This window comes from Macrobrachium nipponense, chromosome 26 (assembly GCF_015104395.2).
Source record: "Macrobrachium nipponense isolate FS-2020 chromosome 26, ASM1510439v2, whole genome shotgun sequence".
Lineage (NCBI taxonomy): Eukaryota > Metazoa > Arthropoda > Malacostraca > Decapoda > Palaemonidae > Macrobrachium > Macrobrachium nipponense.
This window is the reverse complement of record NC_087215.1, coordinates 62,280,817-62,293,405: the sequence shown is the minus strand read 5'-3', so window position 1 is coordinate 62,293,405 and position 12,589 is coordinate 62,280,817. Positions and strand designations below refer to the sequence as shown.

General features: G+C 36.4%; 1 protein-coding gene across 5 annotated transcripts in view; it reads right to left on the bottom strand.

Annotated features, from left to right (window-relative positions):
* Nucleotides 1-12,589, bottom strand: part of LOC135200333 (RNA-binding motif, single-stranded-interacting protein 1-like) — a 264,070-nt gene that overhangs the window by 36,281 nt on the left and 215,200 nt on the right. For all 5 annotated transcript variants that reach the window (XM_064228898.1, XM_064228902.1, XM_064228900.1 and 2 more), the window contains one exon: nucleotides 7,761-8,032. In XM_064228898.1, the coding sequence (XP_064084968.1) occupies nucleotides 7,761-8,032 (272 nt within the window). The remainder of the gene's footprint in view (nucleotides 1-7,760; nucleotides 8,033-12,589) is intronic.

The following is a 12,589-nucleotide window of genomic DNA, read 5'->3' as shown; positions in this document are numbered from 1 at the left end:
GCCTCAGACAATTAAGTAGTAAACATACTGTGGGTCAATGTTGTCCATATGACTCTAAATACAGGAACTGCTTAATATCCACCTAGGCTTACCTGAGAGTGACCTTCCAAGGCACCAGACCTAACAGAGCTTACCATTTTCACTCTAAGACATATCCAGTAATCATTTAGTATTTAGAACCATAGCCTAAGCAAGAATACACAGCAATAAAATCTCTCATAACCAGCACCCATAAGACCAGAGGTTCCAGTTACTTGAATTTCCATGAGAGAATTCCTTCTAAAATGCAATCTGCACCCTAAAATGTCATTTTGTCATTCATTGCCAATAAGCAATACCTATTTTCCAAAGTTTTATTACTATATATTTTATAATGTCTTGAGCAGCATATTCTACATACAAACAGAAGAATGATATAAGAATTACTGTAGATACTCATATAACAAGCAATCTCGCATATCATGCGACCCCCAAATTTTCACCCTCAAAAAATGATTTTATCACGTATCTCACATATCATGCGAGTTAAATTTACATGACCAAAATTTAACAATAGGCTAACCTCTTTTCCTCCTCTTTATCTATTCCATTTTTTAGTTAGGCTAACCCCTTTCCTCCATCTCCTAATCTATTCCATCTTCTAGTTAAGTTTAAAAAAGTAAAAGAGAATGCAAAAAGTATCGGTAGTAATAATATACTTGTTTGGAAAATGCATACAGCCAGAAACAGCTGATTTGCTATGAACAACCAATCCGATAAAAACAGCCTTTTTGCTTGCATTTCAACCATCGTACGATAGTAAAAAATTACCATAGTTTTGTTACAAATGACGTTAATGATAATAGGACTGATATAACTTTACATTACAGGTAGTAGACGACTTACTACCGCAACTGGTTATGAAAACCAGTCATAAATTGATTTGGACGTAGGTCGGCCCATGTTAATTTACCATAAGAATATTATACTAGCATAGCCTACACTAGGGTAATCAGTACCATATTTATATATAGGGTAGCCTAGCCTACACTACACAGCATACTTTATACATATATGGCATACTAATTATTAATTTCAGGTAATTCTCTAGGTTTAATGCACATTGGCTTATGATGATTCAGTACAAAGAGTTGAATAACATTTAACAAGTTAGCCTCGCCTACACGAAAAAAAGGGACACGAAGTGGGAATCAGATTTGGAACGACATCGGCATACCTAATTGAGTGATGTCAGGCTGCTGACGGCTACGTATATTTACAAAATACACAATGAATATGCAGCTTTTCCGATTATTTTAAAAAGCTGTACATTACAGTATCCAACAATATTGTATGTACCCTCATATTATTGTATCATAAAATACTAACAAAGCGGTCAGTGTTTTGTATAGAAATCAGCTGATGACGAATACAAGTTTATTTCTCCGTATTTAACTCAATTCGGAGTGAATTGCCTTTTTTCTAATTAGCGTAAAATATCTAGATATACTCTACTTATATGATACAAGGTAATTTGTCATTATACAATGTGTTTTTTTTTTTAAGTCGAAATATAAATTTAATACATCTCTTGAACTAATGTATTTTTTTTTTTAACAGATTGCGTTGTGGGCATGTTTATTGTGTAAAAATTTTACGTGATTACATTCGCTATTTTCACTTCATTTCATCGTAGTACGAACTTTACCGTTAAGTTACTTACTATCTTTTATTGGCGTGAAAACAACAGTAAAATGTTCTTTCAAGACCTGAAGTTTTGATCTAAATCATTTTCTCTCAATTTTATCAACGGCTGTATTTGATGGCATAAGTTTAATGGAGTTATAGCCTCACTCGCTATGGATAAAAGATTGGCAAGGGCATATACTGCTAAATTTAATCTGTACGTTTTAACTGAAGTTGAGGAAAGAATGTTGATACACTAACGATTATTATCATGCCTCGGCAACGTGGATGAAACTTTGGCAAACTTCGGTATAGCCCCATCAAACTCGACCATAAAAAAAAATTGAGAGAAACTTGCTTTAATCAAAACTATTGGGCATGAAAAGAACACATTTTAGTGTTTTCACTCCAATAAAAGATAAATACATAAAGCTCGTAGTATTCTGATGAGATAAAGTGAAAATATAGAATGGAATGTTGATTTTTGTTTACTCAATAAACATGCCCTCAGCGCCATCTACTAACGAAAAAAATAACTAATTTTCTTACACAAATGATACGTTTGTAAGTGATATTTCCACTTGAAAACACTTTGTATAACGTAAAATAACCATGTCTCATATAAATAAGAGTATCTTGAGATTCATTTGCACTAACTAAAGGCAAGAAAGTCGCTCTGATTTGAGTTCAACACAGCAAAACAAATTTACTTCGCTATCGCCCTCAGCTGATTTCCAAAACAAAACAAGATTGATTGCTATGTTTGCATTTTATAATACAAACAAATAGTAATATGAAAATACATATAATATTATTGGATGCAGTGAAGTAAAACAAAACTTTTCTAAATATCCATGGAAAAGATGCATATCTATTATGTTTGTACATTATCATATGATACTAATATATGATTATTACATACTCGAATTTTATATCTCATGTAAGATGCGACCCCCTTAAAATTAGCTCCAAAATTAGGGCTTCAAAAGTAGCATGATACGCGAGTATATACGGTATGTAGATGACTGGCTATTAGGGCTTACATATCTGTTAAATTAAAAGAAAAAAAATTTAAAAAGCTGTAGATAGAATGCAAAAACCACTGTTTGTTCATATTTTATTCTAACCTTAACCATTCAATCTAAGAACTTTATGCATTAGCTAAGCAATGAAAATTTAGCCTTAAGATAATGATTCACATTACCAAAAAAAATTTTCATGTTAGGTTTAGAATTTAAACCATTTTGACCTTCATTAAATTAAATCTATAATGACTGTAAAAATCACATGCCACATACTGGTGGCCCAGTCAAGGAACCAAACACATGGAGGGAGAGGTTGAAAAGCCGAGCGATGGACAAACACCACAATGAGCAATGAACAAAGAGAATGTTTCATAGTACAGAGTATACTAGGTCAAGGTACATCATAGCTCCTGCAATGCCATTATCCTGTACGTATTTGTATTGTGTGTCAGTCATGTGTCAATTATGCACCAACAGGTTTAGCATACTTGTATGTAAAAATATCAAACTGATCAGGATTTTTTACCCTACAGGACAGACAAGAGGCAAATGCTGATTATTTGGGTATGTGTTAGACTGTGCAGTACAGCCATCAATCACTTAACACAGGTCTTTAACCAAGCAACAATTTATCACTTTCCAACGCTTCTAGGGATAACCTGTAAAAGGGACAGCTTATTACTTTTCCATGTCAAAGTGGAACACTGAAGGGAAAAGCATACAGTTCTCCCCAGGCAACCAAAAAAAGCTGAAAGATGTACAGTTTGGTTCTTGTTACCTGTATAATATCATTATTATTACTGTACTAATATCATTATCATTGACAATTAAAAGTTTGAATGTTTATCATGTATTCACAAATGCAAAGTGCGAGCTATCTTATGAATATAGGTAGATTGCCTCTGATACCTTTGATATACTACAATGTTTTTTAATGTACTAATATGTCTGTAAGTAGTATCACTCATTTTGGATACTGAAAAGTAAAGAAGTAGATATTTCTGGAACATCATCATCTAATTAGTGCTACATATGTTTGAATGCCTATCATTAATTCGCATTTGAAAAGTCAAACTGCTAAGAAAGATTTTTGTTAATAAAGGCCAGTGGCTTCTTATCCCTTCGATAAGCTATATTTTTAATACAGCATGCCTTCAAGTTGTATCACATGGCTTCTGGATACTGAAAAAAAAGGCAAAATATGCTCCTCTAACTGATCTATGATAAGATCAAATGAAGATTCATTTTTCTAAGATCCATATTTGGATGGAATGATATTGATGTTTATGTAAGCACTATGTCAAAACTTGGGATGATTTTGATTTTTATGTAAGTACTATGTCAAAACTGAATTTGTCATTACTTTAGAGACAACTTGTTAGGCTATAGGTCTATAGTTTGATGGCTTACTGGAGAGAGAAAAAAAGGTATATCTGAAAATCTTAATTATAAAAAAAGATAAAACATTAGCAGTCAACATCTAAATGTATCCTCCTACCCAATGTGATGAGGCTCAAGTGTGTGAGACTGAGCACATTACACGAATACAATCAAACAATGTAATCATCTAGGTAGGCCAGCTAGACAGAACTCTAGGTTCTCACAAAACCAGACCACTTTTGGAATCCATGGGCTCTTTTCAAGAGACAATCAGGATTGAGATATTACTATGACTAGCATATTAATACCTCTAAGGATCTTAAGTATAACTGGTTGGCAGACAAAAATCCCATTGACGGTTTCAAAATTGACTCCAAACCCAGCCATACATCGATTCAATTCCTATGCTATAAGGACCAAATCATCCACAAGTTTAAGCCAAGATTTTGGAATCACACAAAATGAATCGTCCTCCTTTTAAAATATTCCTTCCCTGAAACATATTGTTATTGCAGCCACTCTACCTGGATCAGGTAGGCAATACCTTTCCTCCAGATAATGTTATGGATCCTTTCCTGAAAATAGTGCCATGGAGACAAATTCCTACCTAACAAGGGGTTAGGGTTCTTGCATATACGTCTGCTTCCTGGCTAGAGGAAACAGCTGTTTTTTTTAAGATTCTCAGCTTTCCAGTTGTGGTGTTTGGTAATGAAAACCATATGTAGATGTTAAATCTTGGTTTTTCATATAGGATATTGTCTTCTTCCTCTTTGTAGAAAACAGCTGGCTTTTGTGAGATTCTCAGCTTCTCAGTTGTGGTGTATGGTCATGAAAACCATATGCTGATATTAAATCTTTGTTTGTCAAACAGGATATTGTGATGGATTATTGTAATCCATATTGCTAATGCTTTGCTATGTCACATTTGGATAAAAAGTATAGAATCCAGTAAATTCCACTGAAATCATTAGGTATTGATACATGGTTCAAGGGAAGCTATCAGTAACTAGTCATTCAGGTATTCAGCACCTTATCTTACTGGTTGAAAGAGTGGTAATTAAGTGTGAAGCCCATTGTACACCGACCAAGAAAAATGACAAATTTTTAATCAATCTGTATTTTTCACGACTAACAAACCTTCCGTCTTAACATTAAGATAAACTTCTAGAGCCAAGCTAGAATCCTGTAAAAAGTGAAACAAGTGGAACATGTCTTGTTTTTATCATGCTGAATCCTAAAAAGCATTTTATAGAATCTCTGACTGGTACCTAAGTGCCTGTCAGCAGAGTATTCTATGGTTGTTTTTTGACTACAAAAGATCAACAAAAATTAAAGTTCTTCATGCTTGTATCTGCTGCCTCTCAAACCTGAAGAGCTTTACAAAGACTTTGCTTAAAAAAGTGGGAATCCTAACAATCCACATACTATATTCCTTGTAATGGGGACAAACCAATTGACAATTAACACTACCATATAGTGCCCTGTCAGGCAAAAGGACCAGTTGTTTCTTATGTCATTGTGGTTGACAGCACACAACCTCTTCTTTGAACCACCATGCTTTTCCTGTAGAAAAGTGGTGAAAAGCTTGTAGTTTTCCCAGGCCCTGCAAAGTCTTATACCGATGAAAAATTTTTGCATTTGAACCAGTCTGGTTAAGTAAAGATTCCTTAGTCAGCATGGTCCCAATATATGTGCTGACCTCGAGTTCAGAGGGTATTCAACCCTGAATCCTAGCCCCAGAGGAAGCACCTGGATTATGATAGTAATGGCCACTTCTGCCACCCATTGCTAATACAGTTTAAGTCACAAAACAGCCACTGTTAAAGATCCTGTGCCTGCCCAGTCATAGGTCCAGTCTTAATATGCAGTACATCTTGTGCTGCCAAGATGCATTGCAGCCCCAGCCGAATGTGGTTTCCTTAAGTGACAGGTTCTTGATATCAAGATGATTCTCACTTTGTAGCTTTCTTGATATCAAGATGACTATCTATTGGTAGCACAGATGACACAACCTATAAATCCTAAGGCAAAGACAACACATTTACTAAAAGTCCAATTGTGTACACATCTTAAGTCAATATTACCCAACATGGGATCCTAAACTGGCCTTGTTCACATCCATTGCAAGCAATGATTAGAATCCACAAAATAATAAAACTAACAACCATCTAACATATGTAGAAGGTTGTATCATTCCAAACATCATTAAAGCTGAAAATGTTAAAAACAGGAAAAAACTACAAACCCATATTTGTGAAGAAAAAGCCATTTAACCACACAAGCACTTCATACAAAACTACTTGTTATCACTGCTGGAAAAATACAGTATATTAAAAGGGCGAATAGAACATAAATTTTCTTCTCTGCAGTAAAAACACTAAATATGTATATTTAATTTCTAAGGCAGAATACCTAGAATACTGCTCGTTAACTAGTTATTCATAGACTTCACCACAGTAACAAACTATCAGAGGAGGGAGCCAGAGACCAAGAACTGAACCTCATTCCTCAAAACACTTGATGCATTACAAACATGATCAACCAATTAAAGCAAGCAGAGAAACAAACAGCATTAACAAGGAAACAACCAACACATCCAATAATCAATAACTTATCAAAGACCAAAATTAATAACATAAATAACTGGAGAACTGGAAAAGGTTACACTGGCTAAATGAAAGCAGTGTTCATTGTGAAAACAACCAACTGTCATACTTCACTGCACAGCATGCAGAAAAGTTGAAAAACTATTGGGATTTCACAAATTTTGCTAAACAATACAAACAGATGACAAATAGCAAACAATAATTACATGATTAAAAGAGAAGTATGAATAAGAATTGTATTAGAAAATAAGACGTTAAGGTTACAGTACATATATAATTTTGTCATCAAGCTGGACACACAAGAAGTGAGGTTCTTACCTGCCTGACTCCAAGGATCCATGAGGGCACATGCCAAGTGTGGCTGTCCTGCCAGCAAATAATCTTCTACTTTTAATTTGGCAACAGAATCTTTACAATATGTGAAGACCACAAAATGGACTAACATAAATGATGGGTTTGTTAAAGAAATCTAAGTTCATGACTTGTCTGCCCAGAACTGACAAAAAGAGAGAAAAAATGAACAAAATTTCTGTACATGTTTTTTAACCACATCATAAAGCAGCAATGAAGAGTTTATCACCAAACAGAAGTGAATGCTACTATCTTATGCATGGATGGTACATTTAGTATGTGACAAAACACGACGCAGTTCCTTAAAAAATGAAATTAAGACTATCAAGTTACTGAATATGTACAAGCAAAACTAATGAAAAAAGAAAAATATACCAGCAAAACATTAAGAACTTTTAAAGTAATGTAATGAGAGAATACACATGGGCTTGACCAATATATGTGCTCCAAACGCAAAGAGAAAATTGACTCTCAGGATGTGAGTCAATGAATTCTCGATCTTAAATGTTTCCCTATTCTTCCGAGACCACCACTGGTACCAAATTGCAGTTACCTCAGGTTCAAATGAATCTTATTCATTGCCTACAAGCAGACAAACGTGTATGGAAAATACTTTCATTAGTACTGTACCAGAGAAAGATGCTATTACAGTTCTTATGCAGTGACATATAGAATAGTTAATTGAATAAAAAAAGAGAAGTCCTTATACATGAGACAAGTGGTTGTCATTTACTTTTTACACATATCAACAAGGTCCTTGTCAGTGGTGTCTGGAGTTAAGCCACGGATGTAAAGGTTGGTTCTGGAAAGCTGTTCTCCACCATAGCTACTGGCATGCGAGTGTTGCGAAGGAGAAGCAGCCGAATAACTACTGCTGCTCCCACCCCCACCGCCGCCACCACCTGCACCACCACTCCCTCCACCTGTACTGCTTGACGTTGGCGTGGTAGTTGGGGAAACGCCAGTTACATGACCACCTCCTCCCCCACCACCGCCACTATAGGTCTGAAAAATCATAAAAGAATATAGAAACACTGTTGTAATCAATCTAAATGCTTAAAAACTATTCAAACAATAAATGAATTCAGTTTCACAGTACCTGAACTGCCTTAAATAATCTATTTGCTATTCACTTTATAAACTGAAACAGGATCACTATCATATAACAAAGAAATAAATGTAATCTTTCCATTGTAACAATTCTAGCACTAAAATAATAAAGCTTAGTAAGTCAACTTTCCATCCTTATGAAACATAAATAACCATCACACAGAGCAGTATACTGAAAAAATATGATTCATGTTTCCACATCATCAAATTCTTTGCCTTAACAGTAATGATTTGTCAGTACAGTACAGTTCGCAGAACATGGAAGATTTGTGGTTCAATGTCATCTCCTTTATTCTGTCGACTCCAAAGCCCAAGTAAATGTGCTGATCACTTTAAATAAGCCTTAAGCACTACAGTACTCTCATTCTCTTCGTACACCCTTAAGTGACCCAGTACTGCTTGCACTAAACTTATTCACAAGAAATTAATAAGTACTAGAGGCATTGACAATTAACCCTCCCCTTTTGTCCAAGCTTTGACTCACAACCTACATTAAGCCCTCATGGTAGTTTTCTCTCCCACTCAAACAGGTACAGGATTCCACTAACAAAATCATTCATATGTTGTCTAATTCTAGTTTTAGAAGGGGAGGGGGGCGTTCTCGGTGGGGTGCTGATATGTGAAAACTGCCATTAACCAAACTATACTCTGTTTTATTCCATCTGTCCATCCGGCAGTGGTGTTTGCGCATTATTTTCTTCCTCACCATGCAAAAGAAAATCCAGATTTAGCAATTAAAAACAATGAGATGGCACAAAGCCTCTGAATAAACTTCACACTTCACACACTGCATTTTAATTACTCACACTAAATAGCTTTCTTTGTACAAGTTTTATTTTCATTTCATATGCATGCTGCTTTTTGTTCTTTTATCACCTTGGTATTTGTACAAATAGAGAAAATATTTGCAAATTATATATATATACTATATATATATATATATATTAGATATCTATATATATATTATTATTTTATATGGGTTTTTAATATATATATACTATATATATATATATATATATATATATTATTTGCAGACATGATTCATGGGCTTGCCTATTCACAGATTTCTCTAAGGACTGTATACACCCACTATTCTTGGAAAATTTCCCTCATATTCGTGGTACTTTTCCCTTAGAAATATTCACTAATTACTGTATTTTCATGTCATTTTTGTGACAAAACATACTTTTTGTGATAAAAATATTAAAATACTTGGGTATAAGCATTTTTAGATGGCTTTTTTTTTTTTTAACTATAAAAATGGGCAGTTCTCAGCATTTTTTGAGGGGTTTCATGTATTTGCTGATTTTAGCTATTGGCGGGGTCTGGTACTCATCCCCAGTGAATACGGGGTGAATTCGGGGTCCTACTTTTAAATAAATAGATAAAAATAAATAAATAAAAATAAATAAATAAAAATAAGTAAATAAAAATAAATAAATAAAAACAAACAAAATATAAATAAAAATAAATAAATAAATAAATATAAATAAATAATTTAAAATAAATGTCTGTGTATATGTGTGTGTACAGACAGGCAGTCCTCGGTTATCAGCAGGGGTTCCGTTCTAAGTGGGGGGCTGATAAGTGAAAACCGCCATTAACCGAAACTCTGCGATTTATGGTGCCATAACTCTACTGTGGTCCCCCATATATTTTTTGGGGATGTGTGTACCAGATCCCCCTCCACGAATGGAATCCGCAAATAGTTGGAACCTCTATAAAAATGCTGAAAACAGCCTACTTTGTTATTTAAAACTCAAGAAAAACCAACTAAAGATTTTTATACCTGGTTTTTTAAATAGTTTTATCACAAAAAGTGCATTTTATGATGAAATTGATAGGAATTTGTGGATATTTCTCATGGAAAAATACTGCGAATAGGTGAATTTCCTGTGAAAAATGGGTAGACATGGTCCAGAGAGAAATCCACGAATCAGTGAGTCCGTGAATCCGGAGAACACGAATATGGGGGCCCCCTGTATTATTGACATTTATGTTGCCGATAACCGAAACTTGGCCAATTATGGCGCCATAAAACCGGACTGCATGTATATACTATATCTACTGGTCATTTATATATACATATGTATAAATAAAGGTTTTTTGCCACGAAGGATAAAAATGAAAAAACGAGTTGGCCAACTCATTTTTTCATTTTTTTCCTTCGTGGCAAAAAACCTTTATTTATACATAGCATCACGTTTTATATACTTCGTGATCAAGTTATTCACATGTGTGTGTGTGTGTGTGTGTGTGTGTGTGTGTGTGTGTGTGTGTGTGTGTGTGTGGAATCTACTGGTTATTTTTACCAGACATAAGAAATTGTAATAGACCACAATGCCTTCTTAACTCTCAAATTCTTTGCTCTGTTTTTGGATACTCTTGTCACTACAAAGCCTTGAGCTCCAATTTCAAAGAAATCTGAAGAAATCATGATGTCCAGTAGTGGGAAATAAACCTGTGATACCATAATCACGGCGACCTCATCATAACTATGGTATCGTGGGGCCTCATCATGATTATGGTATCGCGCGTTCGTTTTCTGCTACTGGACATCATGATTTCTTCAAATTTCTTTTAAGTTGGAGCTGAAGGCTTTATAGAGGCAAGCATATCCAAAGACTGAGCACAGATTTTGCAAAGTTAAGGGAGCACTGTGGCTATTATAATTTCACACACACACACACACACATATATATATATATATATATATATATATATATATATATATATATATATATACACAGTTGTACCTCGAGATACGAAAGGCTCAACTTACGAAAAATCCAAGTTACGAAAGCCAATGCGAAAAATTTTACTGCTCTACATACGAAAAGTTTTCAAGATACAAGAGGTTTCTGAAAGTCCGAGATTCGCCCGATAACAATTTTGAAACTCGCGCCGCACGCCGCCATCTTAGTGCTAGTAGACTCGCCACCATCCTCCTGCTCTCCCATTGGTTCCTGATGCTAGCCAAGCCATGAGATCCTTCTCTCTGATTGGACAGCATCTCTCCCATCATGTATCTTCTATACGTACGCGCTGGCGTCCCTTAGCTCGGCCACTCCGCACCCGAAACTTTACCGTACGCAATCGGCATTCGTTCGCTCCAACGATTTCGTTTAGTAACGTAAATTCGTTAGTGATTTCGTTGCAGTACATATTATCGTGTTGTGCGAAGACTGTATTATTACGTATTTGTGTAACTTTACGTAAATTAAAGTAGTCATGGGTCCCAAGAAAGTTGAAATTCATGGAAAGAAGCGCATGCTGTCTCTGGAGACAAAGATGGAGATCATAAAGAAGTACGAAGCTGGTATGCGATTGAGTGTGATCGCAAAGGAATACGGCCGTAATTCGTCGACAATAGGCACCATCCTTAAACAGAAGGATGCCATCAAAGCAACTACACCATCGAAGGGCATCACTATTTTGTCCAGCAAGAGGAGCCATGTGCACGACGAGATGGAACGGCTGCTCCTCATCTGGATAAAAGACAAAGAAATAGCTGGCGATACAGTAACGGAGGCAGCAATCGCTCACAAGGCCAGTGCTATTTTCGGCGATTTGATTGCGCAGGCGGAAGACGAGGGAGGGGAAGGGACTTCAATGCCAACCCCAGAGTTCAAGGCTTCGCATGGCTGGTTCGAGAAATTTCGTAAACGGACTGGCATCCATTCGGTGGTGCGTCATGGGGAGGCTGCCAGCTCGGACACGAAACGGCCGAAGCCTTTAAAAAGACGTTCAACGAGATGATGACCAAGGAATGCTAACAGTTCTCAAGGGCACAAGTCTTCAACTGTGATGAGACTGGCCTTTTTTTGGAAAAAAAAATGCCTCGTCGGACATACATCACGGAGGAAGAGAAGAAGCTACCCGGGCATAAGCCTATGAAAGACAGGCTTACGCTCGCACTTTGTTCGAACGCCAGTGGGGATTGCAAGGTGAAGCCCCTACTGGTGTATCACTCCGAGACTCCTCGAGCCTTCAAGGCCCACAAAGTGTTGAAGGAGAAGCTTCCAGTGATGTGGAGGGCTAATGCAAAAGCCTGGGTAACGAGGCTTTTGTTCACGGAGTGGGTAAATCTGTGTTTCGGCCCGACTGTGAAGTTTTTTTGGAAGAGAAGCGCCTCCCCCTGAAATGTCTGCTGGTGTTGGACAATGCCCCTCCCCACCCTCCTGGCCTCGAGGAAGATATCCTAGCGGAGTATTCCTTCGTTAAGATTCTTTTTCTTCCGCCCAACACCACCCCTCTCCTCCAGCCCATGGACCAGCAAGTGATAGCGAACTTTAAGAAGCTGTACACGAAACATCTTTTCAAGAGATGTTTCGACATCACCGATACCACAAACCTCACCTTGCGTCAATTTTGGAAGGAGCATTTCGACATCGTCATTTGCATCCGACTCATTGACCTAGCTTGGCAGGAGGTTTCGAGGCGAACCTTGAA